This window comes from Euleptes europaea, chromosome 19 (assembly GCF_029931775.1).
Source record: "Euleptes europaea isolate rEulEur1 chromosome 19, rEulEur1.hap1, whole genome shotgun sequence".
NCBI lineage: Eukaryota > Metazoa > Chordata > Lepidosauria > Squamata > Sphaerodactylidae > Euleptes > Euleptes europaea.
In genome coordinates, this window is record NC_079330.1 from 17,403,977 (window position 1) to 17,423,400 (window position 19,424).

General features: G+C 45.3%; 1 protein-coding gene across 1 annotated transcript; it reads left to right on the forward strand.

The window, feature by feature from the left end:
- The first annotated feature begins 230 nt into the window (after positions 1-230).
- On the forward strand, positions 231-18,732 carry NIPSNAP2 (nipsnap homolog 2). The gene is made up of 10 exons (XM_056865114.1): positions 231-319; positions 6,509-6,648; positions 7,409-7,454; positions 10,031-10,125; positions 10,855-10,925; positions 12,244-12,384; positions 14,194-14,225; positions 16,691-16,785; positions 17,749-17,832; positions 18,564-18,732. The coding sequence occupies exons 1-10, from the start codon at positions 231-233 to the stop codon at positions 18,626-18,628; spliced, it is 858 nt and encodes a 285-aa protein (XP_056721092.1). The 3' UTR covers positions 18,629-18,732.
- The last annotated feature ends 692 nt before the right edge of the window (positions 18,733-19,424 follow it).

The following is a 19,424-nucleotide window of genomic DNA, read 5'->3' on the forward strand; positions in this document are numbered from 1 at the left end:
CGATAGATCGATAGATCGATAGATAGAAACGAACGAACGAACGAACGAACTTGGTCGGGATGGGTGCAGAGGTCTGCCTGGGATCAGATCATTTCCCACCTTTTCTCACTCAACCTGTGTTCCTCCCCCCCCTCTCAATTCTTCTCTCAAGGGGGTCCCCCTAGCGGCCGCCGGGGCGCACTGCGCCCCCTTCCCTTCTCTCCCCCCCTCCGCTCAGCTTGGCGGTCAAGATGGCGGCCGGGGCGCTGCTGCGGGGGAGCGGGGCCCGCTTCCGCCCCTTCTGCGAACAGGGGGCCGCTTCCCGCCTTTTTCCCCTCAGGTGAGGGGAGCCGCGGGGGGCGGGGGAGGGAGGGCGCGAGGGGAGAATATGGCGGGAAAGGGGGGTGGCGCGCGCGAGGGGGGGCGACGGAGGGAGGGGGCAAGGTCGGCTCTCCGCCTCCCTCAAGGTCAAGGCCTCGCCTGGGGGTTCCTCCCTCCCTGAGGGGAAAAAGGGGGGAGGGGCCGCCATTCTCCTCATCTTATGGAATAGTGATAATAGTCCCTTCCTCGTATTTCCTCACAGGAGGGGGGGACTGAGCTGGGTTGGAAAAGCGGCATAAAAATGTTTTAAATAAAATCAATCACGTGTTGGACGGTGGCCAATCCTGGCTCAGGGCTGCAGTTGCTACATCAGAATCTTCAGATATACAATTTGGGGGGCGTGGCCAAGAGGGATGAGCAGGTGGAGGCGGGCAAATCCCACTTCCGGGCTCCCACTGACAGCCCCTGACCCTATAACGAGGGTTGCCAACTCCGGGTTGGAAATGACCTGGAGATTTGGGGGGTGGGGTGGAGCCTGAGGAGGGCGGGGTTTGGGGAGGGATGGACTTCGATTCCATAGAGTCCGATGGCCAAAGCGGCCGTTTTCTCCAGGGGAACTGATCGCTATCGGCTGGAGATCAGTTGTCATAGCAGGAGATCTCCAGCCACCACCTGGAAGTTGGCAACCCTACTTCAATGCCATAGAGTCTGATGGCCAAAGCGGCCGTTTTCTCCAGGGGAACTGATCACTATCGGCTGGAGATCAGTTGTGATAGCAGGAGATCTCCAGCCACCCCTGTTAGTTGGTAACCCTACTTCAATGCCATAGAGTCCGATGGCCAAAGCGGTCGTTTTCTCCAGGGGAACTGATCGCTATCAGCTGGAGATCAGTTGTGATAGCAGGAGATCTCCAGCTAGTACCTGGAGATTGGCGACCCTACTTCAATGCCATAGAATCCAATGGCCAAAGTGGCCGTTTTCTCCAGGGGAACTGATCTCTTATCGGCTGGAGATCAGTTGTAATAGCGGGTGATCTCCTGCCACCACCTGGAGGTTACTCCAGATCTAACACAGATTGACCATACAAAGTCAAGAGACCAGGGGTTTGAGTATTACGCAGCTTCCAGAATGAGATGGAAGGAGAGTCTGCCTACATGTCTTTTGGAAGGGTGGGGGTTATAGGTTGAGTTGGCAACCTCCAGGTGGTAAGCCAAAATAGACACCTCTGTGTATAAGTGTAGTTACTCCAAATCTAACACAGATCAACCATACAAAGTATAGCTAAACAACAGACTATATTATACAATAACTTTGTCAAACGCATACAAAAACTCCTATTTCTAGAAATATTGTGACTTTGTGTCTTTATGCTTAAGGAATAGGACTTATTGTATAATACTGTCTGTTGTTTAGCTATACTTTGTATGGTTGATCTGTGTTAGATTTGGAGTAACTACACTTATACACAGAGGTGTCTATTTTGGCTTACCACTTGGAGGTTGCCAATTCTACCTATAACCCCCACCCTTCCAAAAGACATGTAGGCAGACTCTCCTTCCATCTCATTCTGGAAGCTGCGTAATACTCAAACCCCTGGTCTCTTGCCCCGTGGTAATTTTTTAAAAAACCTACACACGCCTTCCAACAGGAACTTCTTCTGTATCCAAACATATGCCTTTTTTTCTTGGCCCAAATAAATTTCCCCCTTGTTCCTCTGTTTCAGACCGATAAAAGAACAATCCCGTCATCAGTGATGGGAGTTTTGTGGAAATTGGCATTTGTGGAAATGGGCTCTTTCTGCTGCAAAGAAAGAACAAGAAACTATTTCTAGTGAGAAATTATCTGCAAGCCCTATATGGTGCTGAAATCTGGGGGCCTTGTGGGCATTCTGACCTTGAGATTGTGCATATTCAGGTTATAGCAAATAGGGAAGGTTTCACTTGTAAAATTGTCTAGCTAGTTTCCCTTGAATTTCTGGAGGGATATTATAGGAATACTCTGATGGATAGTAAAGGTAAAGGTAGTCCCCTGTCAAGCACCGGGTCATTCCTGATCCATGGGGTAACATCACATCCCGACATTTACTAGGCAGACTATGTTTACGGGGTGGTTTGCCAGTGCCTTCCCCAGTCATCTTCCCTTTACCCCCAGCAAGCTGGGTCCTTATTTTACCGACCTTGGAAGGATGGAAGGCCGAGTCAACCTTGAGCTGGCTACCGAAACCGACTTCCTTTGGGATCGAATTCAGGTCGTGAAAACAGCTTTTGACTGCAGTGCTGCAGCTTACCACTCTGCACCATGGGGCTCCTATTCCGATTGATAGTACACACTGTATATGTGGTGCTGGCCCAGTTGAGGATGTCCGTCGCTGTTTATGTTCTGTCTCTTGCTTTCCTCTTGCAGCTCTTGTGCAAACCAATAAAAATCAAATGTTTTCCTGCAAGTGGAGTCAGAAGTTTAAGTGGCTTTGTTTGCTCTTGCAGTTGAAAAACTGAGGCAAATCATCATAGACACAAGGGCAAGGGGTTGTTTGTATTGGCTCTAATTGATGTATATGTTTCCTTCTGTTCTGTAAAGTTGTGTTTGGATCTATGGCCAAGTCGACAAACATCTGAATTGAAAAACATGTCAGTTTCCCAGAAGCAAAAATTTAGGAGACAAATGTTTAAGTGCCACATAGTACTGGAAAAAATAATCATATAATGTCATGTATTTCGCTGTCAGTGATTTTTCCATCCCTGGACAAAGGCTCTGCTAGTAATAATACGTAGCATTTCTATAACTTTTCCATTCTTCAAAGTGCTTCTGACAGATTGCCACAGTAATCTTTACAACATACTTGTAAGGCAAGCCGGTATTATCATTATATCTAATTCCAAACCAGGCCGCAGAGCTGGGGTCCCCAACCTTTTTGACCTTTGGTGCACCTTTTAAATTCTGATACGGGGTGGTGGGCACCAGCACAAAATGTCTGCCGCAGGAGGCAGAACCAACTACAAAATGTTAGGGAGCGATGTTATATATAACTCTAATAGTACCTCTTCAATATTTCAGGCAGAACCTCCGGTTAACAGGATACCTTTTAATTTGCACAGCCAATCAGAAGCCCTGCTGGGCAAAAGCCCACCTAACCCTTTCTAAAGCACTTGGAGGGCATCAGGAAAAGTGTCCACAGGTGCAGTAGTGCCCATGGACACCACCTGGGGACCACTCCGGGGATCCCTACCATAGAGTGGATCAAAGAAATCACAGAGTGGAGGCAGATGGGGAGGAAGTCCCTGGTTTGCAGAAAAATCTGAAATGTAAAAACAAAACATTGGGGGTTAAAGCTTCTGAAAATAATAAAAACAACACCTGTAGCTTTAAGAAAAGAATGCCCACTGAGCTTTCAGTAGGCATTCTGGGTTTTGCTAGGCAACCTCAGTGATACTGCAATCTTCAAAGCCTTGGTTTCTGTAAAGCAAAGTTGCAGTGAGGAGGCAGGGGTGGATGGGGAAGCCAAAACAGCCCAGGAAAAGGTCCTTCCCCCCCATGTCCTGTCCATTGATGGAGGAAGACTTGCCAGGGCCAGGCCTGGCAGTGATTCACAAGTCACATAACTTGCTTGGCCCAGTAGCCACTGTGCGGTGCAAGTCTGGTAGCACATTACTTTTGCAACTTAGCCAGACTACCTGGGGAGGGAAGGATGGAAAGCCAAAGATGGGGGCAGCAAGTTTGGCTGGTGGTGAGGAAAGAGACAAGGAAGCAAGAAATGGGAGAGAACATGGGAGCTTACAGAGAAGGGAAAGGAAACAATGGGGGAAATGAGATGCCCCTCTCCAGATATTGCGGGTCACCTGCTTGTTATCCCATATTGCAGATGGGAGGACTGAGGCTGACAGAGAGAGGCTTGAAGTGTCATAATTAGAGTGTTGGCCTAGGACTTGGGAGCCACAGGTTCAAATCCCCTCTGCCATGAGGCTTGCTGGGTGACCTTGAGCTAGTCACTCTCACTGAGCCTAACGTATCTCACAGCGGTGTTGTGAGGCTAAAATAAGGGAGGACAAAGTGCACCACTCTGAGCTCCTAGTTACTAGATAGGGTTGCTAAAGACCACTTAGTGAATATGTGGCCGAGATTAGACTTGAACCAGCAGCCTTCCGGATCACAGGTCATTTCCTACGCTACACTACACCACATCATCTCCTAGTCTGACAACAAGGATGTGTGCTGTCTTAACTTTTACTTTCAGCAAACTGTGTAAACATCAGATAATCTTCGCTAGCTTGCATGGAAGATAATAAAATCATGCACTCTAGGTCACAGCTTATGGGGAAATGAGATACAAGTGGGTTCTTCAAGATAACAATAACATTGTTTGCAAATCTGGATAGTGGGAGAAAGTCTTTGTGCTATGTGTTTTGCCTTTTAGCCTTGTATCAGCTGTATTGAAACACAGCACATAGACAGTTAGGTGCAGAACATTTGGATAATATAAATAGGGCTCCAAGCTTTAGGCAATCAAAGACACTCTGAATGGCCTATGTGCTGGCTCACTCCCTTCTCCACTAGATTTGATTAAAAGGTAACTTGCAGTACAGTCCTAATCAAAGTTAACACCCTTTTCAACCCATTGACATCAGTGTACTTCGAAGGGCATAATTCTGCTTAGGACTGCAGTGTTAAACACCTGTTTTTCCTCCCAGTTTGTATTGCTAAGCCATGATTTAGACTTGAGGAGTGGGAGGGGCCGTGGCTCAGTGGTAGAGCATCTGCTTGGCGTGCAGAAGGTCCCAGGTTCAATCCCCGGCACCTCCAGTTAAAGGGACTAGGCAGGTAGGTGAAGTGAAAGACCTCTGCCTGAGACCTTGGACAGCCATTACCGGTCTGAGTAGACAATACTGACCGTGATGGACCAAGGGTCTGATTCAGTATAAGGCAGCTTCATGTGTTCATGTGTTCATGATTTCCCCACAACTGTAGGGCCTGCTTGGGCAAGGTCCTGTAGCTGGGTAAGTGATTTCCCCAACTATCTGATATTTATAAATTTATGACCAGGTATCTTAGGGCGCAAAGTAAGAAATCTAGGTGTAACACCTGTCCCAGTAGTTTTTTTTTTTAATTTGTAGTTTTTTATTTTTTTTATCTCGCACATACAAACACACAAATACAAGTAACAATTTAACATCACACATTATGATGTCCCAGTAGTTAACAAAGATACTTACAATATGCTCTCATGGAGCTTTCATTCTGAAGAAGAGGAAGAATTGATTTTTATACCCTGCTTTTCTCTACCTTTAAGGAGTCTCAAAGTGGCTTACGATCACCTTCCCTTTCCCTTCCCACAATAGGCACCTTGTGAGGTAGGTGGGGCTAAGAGAGTTCTGAGGGAACTGTGACTAGCCCAAGGGCTCAAACAGGCTGCATGTGGAGGAGTGGGGAATCGAACCCAGTTCTCCAGATTAGAGTCCACGGCTCTTAACCACTACGCCACACAATACGCCACATAGGGCAACTTCTTGGCAGATTGCACAACCAGCTCAGATACATCTGCATCCATTCTGCTACCTTTAGTGGCACTCAAAATTTTCTAAGTCTCTTAACCACTATACTGCTCTTAACCACTACGCCACACTATGCCACGCAGGGCAACTTCTTGGCAGATTGCACACTCTGCTCAGATCTGCTTGCATTCCATTCTGCCACCTTTAGCGGCACTCAAAATCTGCCACCACTCCTTTGTTGATATATAGATCCTGCAGAAAAACCACAGTGTCTACAAAGGCCCATAATTTGAGCCTGCAAGTGCCAACGTTCTTCTGTTGTTGATTTGCTGGCTGTATTTTGACTCATTGTCAGAATCCTGTAGGACTAACCTCTTGCTTTTGTAGACCATTCTTGTCTAGGACGTGGGTACTTGTAATGGAGCAGGTGTTTAATCCTTTGGATGACCTTGAGTCAGCACATTGTCCAGCAGCAGACGCAGACACCATCTGTCCGCTGCTGGATAATGTGTCCATAGCTTCCATATGTAGTGATGGTTTAAAAGTAGTAGTGCTGGGAGTCAGGATGGTCCGAACCACATCTTCCTCAGACACGCCAAGGGGGACTCACAAAATGGTGTCAGCACCTTTCGCAGGCTGACAGTGTGAAGTCTAAAGATAATGCACAGAACTTGGTGAAGTGGTAGAAATACTGTTTTGATACTGTCTTTCTTAACTTGCAGGGGCCTGGTGTCATCCAGTAACCGATCTGGTGAAGACAGCTGGTTGAAATCATTGTTTGTCCGCAAAGTCGATCCCAGGAAAGATGCTCACTCCAACCTCTTAGCCAAAAGGGAGACCAGCAGTCTCTATAAAATACAGTGTGAGTCACTGGCTTTATGTTTCAGTGTTTCTTCTTTTCCCACCTTTTGCTTTATTTATATATATCCACTTGAAGCATTTAGTTCATTAATCGATTAGATTTAACTATTTAAACTGTTTCGATTGATTAAAATGGTGCCCCCTGTTAATGGGTAGCAGACTTTTAAGAGGTTGATTATTTTCAATGTTAAGCGCTTACAGATCCTTGTGTGGTGGGTACATTTCCTGTTCTCTCTCACACACAGGAAAGAGTGCCTTTTCGGCTTTATGAATCATCGGCTGCCCAGGTTCGCTGTACCTCTGAAGGGCATCTGTCCAATTCCTTCTCTGTACAGAAGGGAGTAAGACAGGGATGTCTGCTGGCCCCCCCACATTGTTTAATCTTCATATTAACTACATGGTTTCCAGACTAAATAACCAACAGTTCCATCCCCCTGTACTAGCACAAACTCCTATACCAATCCTACTGTATGCTGATGATACACTGCTACTTTCTAGATCCCTAGTGGGTCTACGTTGACTTTTGAGCTCTTTTGCAGAATACTGCGGCTCAGAGGGCTTGACTGTCCGAACTATAGAATACCTTTTCTGAATAGCGCCTGCTGTAATACACGCAGTCTTTCCCCCAAAAAATGCCCTCTGAACTGTTGTCTTATTCATATGCAAATTCACACATATCTAATGGCTTAGTACCCATGCTAGTGACAGCCCGGGTATTGTTTCTTACCTTAAACCTTTGTTCTTGATTGTTGCTTTTTCAGTTCACAATGTCAAACCAGAATGCCTAGACTCCTACAACCAACTTTGGTAAGTCCTGGTGTTGTGTTGAGTGCCTCAGGGATTTAAAACTGGTCTTATAACTAGCTCTGCAGTGCTGCCAGTGTGCAAAATAATATAAATTAAAAAAAAAAAAAACAGGCCTCTTCCCCCAAGGAGCTAGTAATCTAGATTTAGACAGTGGGGAAGAATAAAGAGGAAGAGGATAGAAAAAAGAAACCAGGGATTTGCAGCTGACTTGAAGCTAGAGGCTGTGATTTATGTCTAGAATTGCCCCCAGACCATCTGCTTGATGCTGCCTGTCTCTTTCAGATCTCTCCTCAAAACTCACCTTTTCTGTGAAGCTCTTAAAATCCCCTTCTGAAACTTGATGCTTCAGACTAAATACATATAGTTGGAATGGATGGATGTTTATCCCCTCCTCTGCTTCCCTCCCCTATCTGTTGTCTCCCTTGTATCAAATTTTAGGAAGCAGGGATCTATATTTTTGTATTCTTTAAAGTGCCTTGTACATTGATTATGCAAATATTAATAACAATAGACTTAGTTTTGGTTTAGAAGAAGGAAAATTGAAACACTCTGGCTCTCATGAATGTAATGAAATCAGCTTGTGTAGGGTTTCCTAGCCAACCCCTCAGCATGGTGTAGTGCAGGGGTGTCAAATATAAGACCCAGGGGCTGGATCTGGCCCCTTGAAACTCTTACCCGGCCTGTGAGCCAGCCAAAGCAGCCACCCCCCACCCCCCCACTCTCAATCTGGGTTGGTGAGGTATGGCCCGGCCCATTTATGTCATATCCGGCCCTTGTAACAATTGAGTTTGACACCACTGGTATAGTGGTTAGGAGCAGAAGACTCTAATCTGGAGAACCCAGTTTGATTCCACACTCCTACACATGAAGCCTGCTGGGTGACCTTGGGCTAGTCACAGTTAACTCCAGACTCTCTCAGTCCCACCTACCTCACAGGGTGTCCGTTGTGGGGAGGGGAAGGGAAGGCGATTGTAAGCCGCTTTGAGACTCCTTAAAGGTAGAGAAAATCGGGGTATAAAAACGAGCTCTTGTTCTATGTCTATTTTGTGGGCAAAAACGAGCACAACCAAGGTGCTTATTCTCTCAGAGTTAGAAAAAATGGGATGCACGACTGCAGCATTTAGAAGTGGTTACAAAAACAGGGGGTTTGATTTATAGCCAAGAACAACCAGTGTAGACATCCCTCAGCTCTGTTGATACAGGGAGCTGTGGTGTGGGATCTCTGTTGGCTTCTCTGGCTATTTTTTAATTCAGAGAGCAGCACAATGGACTTTGGATCAGTGGTGGTATAATCAGGCAACGGCTGTTCAGATGAGAGGAACCCTAAGGTTGGTTGGGCTGAGAGAGAATGACTGGCCCAAGGCCACCCAAGGAGTAAGCTGTTCCAGAGGCACAGGAGTTTTAAAAAGATACTGCTCTTTAAAATTGCAGTCTCATCCAGATTTAGTTGAACATAAACCCCAGTGAATATAGCGGGATACACTTTTGACCAAACGTGCATCAAATAATGCTGCGCAGAGAAGAAGCTTCTTGTCTCATGAATTAGAATTTTCATTCTAAAATAATTCCTCCACTCAAAATTATTTTCTTTCTTTCTTTCTTTCTTTCTTTCTTTCTTTCTTTCTTTCTTTCTTTCTTTCTTTCTTTCTTTCTTTCTTTCTTTCTTTCTTTCCTTCCTTCCTTCCTTCCTTCCTTCCTTCCTTCCTTCCTTCCTTCCTTCCTTCCTTCCTTCCTTCCTTCCTTCCTTCCTTCCTTCCTTCCTTTTCCTTTATCCCTTAGAAGCTCCTTGATCCATTGATCTTGAGCAGTGTAAATCTAATGTTTGACGAATATAAGGACTGAAATAAATCTTGCCACTGACAATGTAGCCTTGGCATCCCTGTTACTTAATTAAAAAGGTATTATGTCAGACACAGAGGCATTAGATTTATATGTTAAAAAGAGAGAGATATAACATGATCGGAGTTCCTCATAAAAGCGGCATTCCAAGAGGGCATGAGCTAATGAATCAATAGAGCCAGAAGAGCAAGGACAGGACCTGTCTGGGTATGGTATATTCAGAATTCTGCACTGCATAACCATAGAGGGGTTAGCATTCAATCTAGCTAACCAGAAGGCTCTAGAAAGACGAGGAGTTGTCAAATAATAAGTATAAACGGGCAAACTGCGTGGTGGTGGAATTCTTATTCAGTTTCTATCCCGCCCTCTAATCCCCAGCCAAGGTTGGGCTCAGGGCAGGTTTCAACAAATTAATCACATAAAAAGATACAAACAGTCATATTTAAAAATATTAAAACAATAACAGTAATTTAACATGTCGATGGTATATCGTCAGGAAACCAGTTGCTGGAAGATTCAGAGCAGTTCTATATAATAAAATAAAATAGGGGGGAAGGTAGGGAGGCCAGCAATACGTATTATTATTATTATTATTTTCCCTTTTGGTGGCAATTTTTAAAATCCATCTCTAAGGCTGCATGTTTACATTGGGTGAGAGGGCTGTGATTTTGTTCTAAGGATCAGCCGTGGTGAAGGAAATTCAACATGATCTCTATGTTCCCTTTTTCTTTTTTAAGTCAAGAGGTGCTGCCAAAGATCCATGAAGGGAAGGAGTATCCATGTACACTGGTGGGGACGTGGAACACGTGGTACGGAGAGCAAGATCAGGCTGGTAGGAGATAGATGTACAACAGAACCTGCAACTGTTCCAGTGATGTGTGTTTGCAACAGGTGCTCTGTTCTAGCCAGGCTGAGAACCTATGGGTTGCTGAGCAAGGTCCAGGAATCAAAGGGCAGCCAGAGGGTAATGAACCAGAGAGGGCGGGGCATTGAGCAAAGTCAACTACCAGGTGACCAAGGCTCAGAAAAGAGCCCCGTGGCACAGAGTGGTAAGCTGCAGTACTGCAGCCCAAGCTCTGCTCACGACCTGAGTTCGATCCCGACCGAAGTCGGTTTCAGGTAGCCGGCTCAAGGTTGACTCAGCCTTCTGTCCTTCCAAGGACAGTAAAATGAGTACTCGGCTTGCTGGGGGTAAAGTGTAGACGATTGGGGAAGGCAATGGCAAACCACCCTGTAAACACAGTCTGCCTAAAACATTGTGATGTGACATTTCCCCATGGGTCAGTAATGACCTGGTGCTTGCACAGGGGACTATCTTTACCTAAGGCTCAGAAGGCTTTCAAGGGAGCGATGGGTGGCTCAGGAAACTGGGCTCTAGCATGGCTTCGTGACTTGAGTGGTCTTAACGGGCCCTGAAATAAAGCAGAGTGGTTTACCCATTCATGTGGAGGCTAGAAGTCAGGAGCTGGTACCCATCTGAAGCAAAGAGGTGGGCAGAATGAGCCAGGAGTGCCTCTCTAAAGAGGTGAGAACTTTAAAACTTGCCACCTTTTGATTCCAGTCCACCTGTGGCGGTACGAGGGAGGCTACCCAGCCCTTACAGAGGTCATGAGCAAGCTTCGACATGATAAGGTAAGGCCAGGTACAAAGCTGGACAGCCTCAGCTCCACCCTATTCAGAATCGGGTGATCCTGCTGAATTCAGTGGGATTTTGTTTAGGTAGTATGACCCTAGAAGCTGAAATGACTAAACTGAGGCTGTCAGTCTTTGGTCACATGAGAAGACAAGAGTCACTGGAAAAGACAATCGTGCTAGGAAAAGTGGAAGGCAGCAGGAAAAGAGGAAGACCCAACATGAGATGGATTGAGTCTATAAAGGAAGCCACGGCCCTCAATTTGCAAGATCTGAGCAAGGCTGTTAAGGACAGGCCGTTTTGGAGAACATTCATTCATAGGGTTGCCATGAGTCGGAAGCGACTTGACGGCACTAAACACTCACACTATGACTTCTGCTTGAAGCATCTTCTATCGGAGCATAAACTGTGAGGTTTAAACTCTAGGTTTCCCAAGGCTGTCATGTGGTTTGGAAAATAAGAGCTATGGAGTGTTGCACGCCCTGCTGTCACTCCATAAACTGTGCACGGTGTGCTGGTGTCGAAAGTACAGTAACTTTCAGTGCTGTTCGGATGAAGCATCATCCCTTGTAAATTATGCCAGTAAAGAATTATGGAACAGATGCCAGAAACAGGGAAGCCCTTTTCCATAACTGCCCCACCTACCTCACAAGGTGTCTGTTGTGGGGAGAGGAAGGGAAGGCGATTGCAAGCCAGTTTAACTCTTCCTTAAGTGGTGGAGAAAGTCAGCATATATAAACCCATCTTCTCCTTTGGCCTTTAGTGGCCGTCAGTTCTGCAAAAATCTTTTTTGTTGCCTTCTGAACTTTCAGTATGTACTTGTTCAGTATGTACTTGGGAGCCAGCGTGGTGGAGTGGTTAAGAGCAGTGGTTTGGAGCGGTGGAGTCTGATCTGGAGAACCAGGTTTGATTCCCCACTTCGCCACAGGAGTGGCGGAGGCTAATCTGGTGAGCTGGATTTGTTTCCCCACTCCTACACATGAAGCCAACTGGGTGACCTTGGGCAAGTCACATTCTCTCAGCTTCACCTACCTCACAGGGTGTATGTTGTGGGGAAGGGAAGGTGATTGTAAGCCGGTTTGAGTCTCCCTTAAGTGGTAGAGAAAGTCGGCATATAAAAACCAACTCTTCTTCTTGTTGCAAGAGTTTGTCTGTCATTAAGGTGCCCCGAAGGGCATCTTTCCTGGGATCAACTTTGGAGGCATTTGAGTTTTAAACTGTTAATTCCAGGAACCAAATAGCAAACACTGGATCAGTTTTTTAATTAGTACACCTAGCATCCTGCTATTACACTTTGCACTCTTTGTATTTTTTTAGGAGTTCATGGAGTTTCGCAAAGCGAGAGGAAATATGCTTCTTTCGCGCAAGAATCAGCTGCTTCTGGAGTTCAGTTTCTGGAATGAACCAGTTTCCAGGCCGGGGCCCAATATCTATGAACTACGGTCCTACCTACTTCGTGTGAGTGCCCTTTTAGATTTTATAGAATATGATTTTTTAAAAGTTAAAATTAAACTGTGCCTGTCACCATCCTTTCCTCAGAAATGTCTCTCTTTTACCAAGGTAACAGAGGATTCAGGTAGTTACAAGTTAGAGACTAAACGTCAGACTGTTCTCCAGCAACACACTCTGTGGGCTTCCTAGAAGCACCTGGTTGGCCTCTGTGTGAACAGACTGCTGGACTCGATGGACCTTGGTCTGATCCAGCAGGGCTTTTCTTATGGCTTCCAACTTGGAAGGCTTTAAGAGGGGAGTGGACATGTTCATGGAGGATAGGGCTACCCATGGCTACCAGTCAACATGAATACTAGTCATGATGCATACCTGTTCTCTACGGTATCAGAGGAGCATGCCTATTATATTAGGTGCTGTGGAACACAGGCAGGATGCTGCTGCTGCAGTCGTCTTGCTTGGGGGCTTTCTAGAAGCACCTGGTTGGTTACTGTGTGAACAGACTGCTGGACTTGAGGGACCTTGGTCTGATCCAGCAGGGCTTTTCTTATGTTTTTATATCTGCCGTTAAATATTGTTGAAAGGTTGTTGTTGGTCGAGTACAGGACAGCCTGGCTATTGGTAGATGTGGGCAACAGAGATCACACTGTGCCAGCGGATCAGTGTTTGCTGGTTTTCTCTTGAAAGTTCTGCCTTTTGAACAGTGGATAGCCACATCCACTAAATAATATTTCTGACCAGATCTGTAATAATACCAACAGCTGTGTTCACATTGGTTTGCTGGTCAAGTATCGGTAATTGATTACTTGCTATTTAAAAAAAGGTAAAGGTCCCCTGTGCAAGCACTGGGTCATTCCTGACCCATGGGGTGACGTCACATCCCAGCGTTTACTAGGCAGACTTTGTTTACAGGGTGGTTTGCCAGTGCCTTCCCCAGTCATCTTCCCTTTACCCCCAGCAAGCTGGGTACTCATTTGACTGACCTCGGAAGGATGGAAGGCTGAGTTGACCTTCAGCCGGCTACCTGAAACCGACTTCCGTCGGGATCGAACTCAGGTTGTGAGCAGAGCTTGGACTGCAGTACTGCAGCTTACCACTCTGCGCCACGGGGCTCTAATTAATTACTAAACAATTAACTTGCTACTTAACTGAGATCAGATACTCATATATTCCTCTTTTTAAAAAAAAGAAAGGGTCAGTACCCCTGCATAGATGGCAGCTTCCCATCTGCATTTCATTCTGATGCCATCTGTTAGCTAGGATGGAAGAGGGGGCTTTCTGCTGCCCAGCCCTGCTGCCAACTTGTTACACCTGTCTTTAAAAACCGACTTATAGTTTCTAATAGTTGCTGATGTTTTATTGTAACTGCAGGCTGATCCTGGTGTTCCATGATAAAAGCCAAAGAGAAAATTGTTCACATTTATAAGAAGAACCTTACCTAATATTGTTAGATGTTGTAATAACTCAGTACAGGTACAAAAAATAATGTCAGTCATTGTTTTGCAGTAATCGTTAACCGATTGTTTTTGTAATTAGCATCACCGTGAGACCTGCTGGATATTACAATATCTTTTGAGGGTTTTTAAAAAAGTAAAATTAATGCTTTAAAAAGATTTGACTGTATTTGACAATATGAAATCTTTTTTGATTGGTCAAATGGCCAACCCTAGTGTAAAGGATACTTGCTTCTTATCGCTGGTCTCTTGAATTGCCTTTTTACTCACTGAATAGAATCTGAAAGATTTTGTGGGAGTCCTGGGAAACAGAAGGATGAATTCTGGTCATAGGATCTACTTGTATCCTTTTTCTTTCTTTCAGCCTGGAACAATGATTGAGTGGGGAAACTACTGGTAAGTGTCCTTCACTGTGTTATGAATGGCATTCTAGACTTACATACAAAGCAGGCATTTGTGCATTGGGTTCTGGCAGTGAAGAGGGTACTGGAAGGAGCTTTCTGAGAAGATATGACTTGCCATGCTGGATCTGACCATGATCTGTTAAATCCAGCATGCCGCCTCCCGCAGAGGCCAACCATATTCCTCTACAGGTTCACAAGCAAGCCATGGAAGTGATGGCCATTTCTTGTCTCTGTTTTGTTTTCCATTCCTTTCCAAATGATTCAGAACACTCAGTCTCCCTTTTCATGGCTGCTACATACTTGTTCTGGGCAGGATACGTGTTGGGCTAACTTTCCTTCTTCTCAGTGAGTGATTTCCTCCTCCCGTTGTCCCCACATTCAAGGTGTTTGTTTTCCAAGTGTCTTTCTGTGATTGCAGAATTATTTGTTGTTGTTTTTAAATATATGCCCAACCAGCCTCTCAATCTAGGAGTCAATTCCAATCCCTGTGGTCTTTTAGCTGTTTGCAGCAAATCATTGGACTGTGTTGTGAGCCACCCTGAGCCCTGCTCGCCGGGAATGAGGGCGGGATATAAATGTAAATAATAAATAAATAAATAAATAGTTTTCCACTATAGTACTGGGGGGAGGCGACCCTGTGGTCATGACTTTGCAGACCACAGACTAAAACTATAAATGGGTGAATGCTTTGTAAAGTGCAGGGTAAGTCAGCCTTTTTAAAAAGGATGCATGCAAATGTTGTACATTGAAATAGCTGTTACCGTTGTTTTTTACTTCTTGGGTAAGAACAACTTTCTCCTGCCTTTGGTTTGTTAAAGACAAATGTACTTAGGAGCTGTATCAGTCTTCAACCTTGCTGAATGTACTTAGGAGCTGTTTTCAGTCTTCAGCCTTGCCGCTCTGCCCCCCTGCCCTGTAGGCAGGCTATCTGCTTTCTTATTTTTTAAAAACATATTGCTGACTACAACACAATCATTTTTAAAGGATGGGTAAATAGGCGGGTTCATGATGTTGCAATCACCAGTCTGTTAGTGCTGTGTTCATCCTGCTTCTGCTACAAACCCACAGTTTTCCCGGAACTTGATCCTGGAAAGAAATCGGTACATCTGGCCAGACTGTTATGAGTGCTTTCTCATGGTGCAGTGACTGATCCTTCAATGTAAATAACCTTCAAAAACACTAGACTGTTTTTAGAACAAGTTGGTAAGGTGAGGACCTGGCGTTTCATCTTGGGGCACTGTCCTCTGGTACAGTGATCTCATTCACTCGTTGTTTGGCTACCTGGGTTTGTTGACCCGCAGAGAAGGGTGAACACCCAAGAGGATAAGAAGCCCTACAAGGGAAAAATGTCAGAGTTGGCGCTCAGAGAAAAACAACATTTTGGCTTGCTGTTTCTTGAAAGGGCTTTTCATAATTTTTGCTGACCCGAGTTGAGTCTTAACTCCTCAGTTGTTCCTTAAAATGGGAAGATGAGACCTATTTCTATAAGGTTTTTTTTTAAAAGATAAATGATACAAAATTTTGTGGAGTTTCATCTCATAATATCTGATAACTTCCTCCCAAGCAGAACTGACTTGAGATTTTTGTAACTAAAGGGGGAAAAGTCGGAATGATATCTACCCCCACCCCAACTCTGAATGGTCCTGCTGTTGTGTTTTAATGACATGCAGAGATAGAGATTAGGAGTTAGGAAAATACTGTCACCTCTGGAATCTGTCGCCTGAAGGGATTGCTTCATGGAAGTTCATATGAAGGACTGCCCTGCTGCAAAGCCCCAAACTTCTTGAGAGGGAACAAAACTCAGTGCAGAAGTTCCCAGGTTCAGTCTCTGGAATTCTCAAGTATCCTGGGAAAGAATTTAGAGAGCCGCTACCAGTAATGCCAGCCGGTAATGCTGGAATAGATTAATCTGTAGTCTGACTCTATCAGAGGCAGTTTCATATGCTCACCATGCCATTGGGTTAAAGTGGTCCAGTGGGGCTGGTGAGTTGTGCTTGGATGGATTTGCAAGATCTGAATTTGAATCCTATGAATTTATTATGTAGGCTTAGGCAAGTCACATACACTGCAAAGATTGCACAGGATGGCACTGTTCGCCTTGCTTCTTCATTCTCAAAACAGCAAGAATTCAGGCCTGCCACTCAAGGTTGTGTTTTGAGGGCAGGCGATAAAGGTTATGAAACACTGAATGCATTAAAAGCATTATGCAAACCGTAACCCTTGTGTACAGCGATTTGGCTGAAATTGTGCCAGGTGTTCTAGTGTAAACTAAATGGATATGGGCTTGTAGGAACTTGAATGATTTAAGCTCTGAATATTGAGGGCTTAGTTTGTTTTGGAGCAGCGGGGTGCCTGGGGCATTGCAGCATTCTGGTGCTGTGGTAATTACTCCTACCTTCGCTGTCTCAGCTCTGAAGCTCATGTCCTGTTTTTGAAGACCCGTCTTCTTCCTTTCAGGGCCCGTGCCATTCGTTTCCGACAAGACAACGAAGAAGCCGTTGGAGGCTTTTTCTCGCAGATTGGGCAGCTGTATATGGTCCATCACCTCTGGGGTAAGATAGGTTTCATTGCGACGCTGAGTACACCCTACCCTCCCTCCCTGCCTGCCTGCCATTATAGCTCATAAAGGATGCAGCTGGCAATTATTTGCACCCCAGTATTTTTATTTTTGTCAGAAGAGAGGTCTGGTTTTGTTCATGTGCTTATTACAGTGGTTGGGCATGGGAAAGGACATGCCCTCCGTTGAAAGGCAAACAGTGCTAGATCATAGAATCATAGAGTTGGGACCGCCGGGGTCATCTAGTCCAACCCCCTGCACAATGCAGGAAATTCACAAGTACCTCCCCCCACACCCCCAGTGACCATGCCCAAAAGATGGCCAAGATGCCCTGCTTCTCATCATCTGCTTAAAGTGATAGAATCAGCATTGCTGACAGATGGCCATCTAACCTCTTCTTAAAAACCTCCAGGGAAGGAGAGCTTACCACCTCCCAAAGAAGCCTGTTCCACTGAGGAACCACTCTGTTAGATATACCACAGGGGTTATTTAGAAGGTCATGGCTTACTTATGTACCATCTGTGCATATTTTATGCATAAGAAGATCACTGAACTGACCTGAGAAGACCCCAGAGAGCTCCTCTCTGCTTTCTAGGGAGGCAGCTGCCCTTCTGTCTATGGTTGACAAGAGGCATCCTGGGAAGGGATGGAGCAGGCCCTAACTCTGGCATCTGAACATTTCAAGAGCCAGGGGTATGCACTCCTCTTTAACAAAGAGTTCGTACTGCTCCTCCTACAAATTAATCCCCCTGTCACTTGCAAGCAGTTCATTTAAACTGGTGCATGAATGTGGTCCAAGCCTCCTCATTGATATACTGCCCCATGGGGAAGGGTGAGTGGTGCCATGACAGTGAAAGGAATTTAGGATCTATAACCTGCTTGTGGCATTCAACCCTGTTTGCAAGGAGGGTGTAAACTTAAACCGAGACATTGATTTATTTTCCTCTAATACTCCCAGCTTACAAAGATCTTCAGTCCAGAGAAGACACAAGAAACTCTGCATGGCATAAGCCTGGATGGGATGAGCTTGTGTACTACACAGGTAACAAGTCTCTTGCTCTTGTGGTAGGGTGTGATCTAGAAGCCTGCTAGGGAATTTCCACTCCCAATTGCATCGCTTCTGAGACTTGGCTTTGTTCATATCCAGTGGAGAGGTTTGGCCAAGGGGTGCTTGGATTCCTGCACTGCTCTCCCTTTGAGTCTCTGCCACAGCTCCTTTGTAGAAGAAGGTTGGTTTTTATATGCCAACTTTCTCTACCTTTTAAGGAGAGTCAAACTGGCTTACAATCTCCTTCCTCTCCCCACAACAGACACCTTGTGAGGTAGGTGGGTCTGAGAGAGTTCGGAGAGAACCGTAACTAACCCAAGGTCACCCAGTTGGCTTCATGTGTAGGAATGGGGAAACCAACCTGCTTCTCCAGATTAGAGTCCACCACTCTCAACCACTACACCACTCTGGCTGTAGTTTGTCCTGAAGACTGGCAAAGGGCTCACGACTGTCCTAAAAGTCCCACCATTCCCACTTTGCGTAGAGCACACAGGAGGCTCACAGGCAGCATGAGAGAATTCTTTATTTGCATAGTCTGCATCTTCAAGTTTAGAGGGTCTGCTGAGGGCATGCCACCCACCATCCCTAGAAAACCTTGACATTTCTGCTTACTTGTGTAATATTTTAGTGGTGATCAAGTCCTACCCGTGTTTCATCCGTTTAACTTTTGCATAAGCCTTTTTGAATTGACAAACAAGGCTTTCGTCTTCTTTTTGTCTTTCCAGTGCCCCTGATTCAGGAAATGGAATCCAGAATTATGATACCATTGAAGATTTCTCCTTTGCAGTGAAGTCACATTGAACAGCTCCTGCCTATAGATTTGAATCGACCAGTATGTCTTCTTTAGTTCATTTGACAGTATGCGTGTGACAACAGAAACATTGATTTTTGAAAGGACTGTATACTGGGGTTTATGAATGAGACTTTTTTTTTTTAAGTCACTGCAGGAGAACTTAGAGATGTGTTGGGGGAACGCATAGGGCTATAATTTAAGTCTTAGTGTTCAGCCGCATAACCTGCCTCTCTGTGATTCGAAACACAGCCAAACACTCAGCAAGCCTGCTGGTGCTGATGAAAAACGCACACATTTTAGTAGCTGCACGAACTTTAATATCTTGAACGAATGTTGTATTTAATCAGGGAGGTGGTTTCTCAATTGGATTCCTCTGCATTGCTTCCCCCCCCCACACCGAATCATGGTTGATTGTCAAGCTTACAGAGCTTTTTGAGGAGCAAAAGACATTTTCTGCATGAAAAATACCTCTTTCTGTTCCTGACACACCAGTAAATTTATTGCTGGATTAACCCAGTTCCATGCTGGGTTTTGAAACTTGAAGAGAAAACAGCGAGAGGTCTGAAGGCCTTTGGGATGTTCACTCTCAAGCATGAGTGTGGCAGGGCCTTTCATAAACAGCTGCTAAAGAGACCACTCATTCCTTCCTGATTCTTCTGGCCTAATTTCCCGGATTTGCAGAGAGTCACAAGCAGGAGCCTTGCTTTCCTCTTTGTCGGGAACCTATAAAGCCTCTGATTCTCTTCTTCTTGTCCATGGACCTATCAGGGAGCAGAGTGAGCCCTCCATATTG

Excerpts from the sequence above, each read along its gene's own strand:
- NIPSNAP2 (XM_056865114.1), top strand. The coding sequence starts at position 231 with ATGGCGGCCGGGGCGCTGCTGCGGGGGAGCGGGGCCCGCTTCCGCCCC. Across the intron at positions 14,226-16,690 it reads ATTGAGTGGGGAAACTACTG|GGCCCGTGCCATTCGTTTCC; the intron begins GTAAGTGTCCTT and ends TCTTCCTTTCAG. Across the intron at positions 17,833-18,563 it reads TGAGCTTGTGTACTACACAG|TGCCCCTGATTCAGGAAATG; the intron begins GTAACAAGTCTC and ends TTGTCTTTCCAG.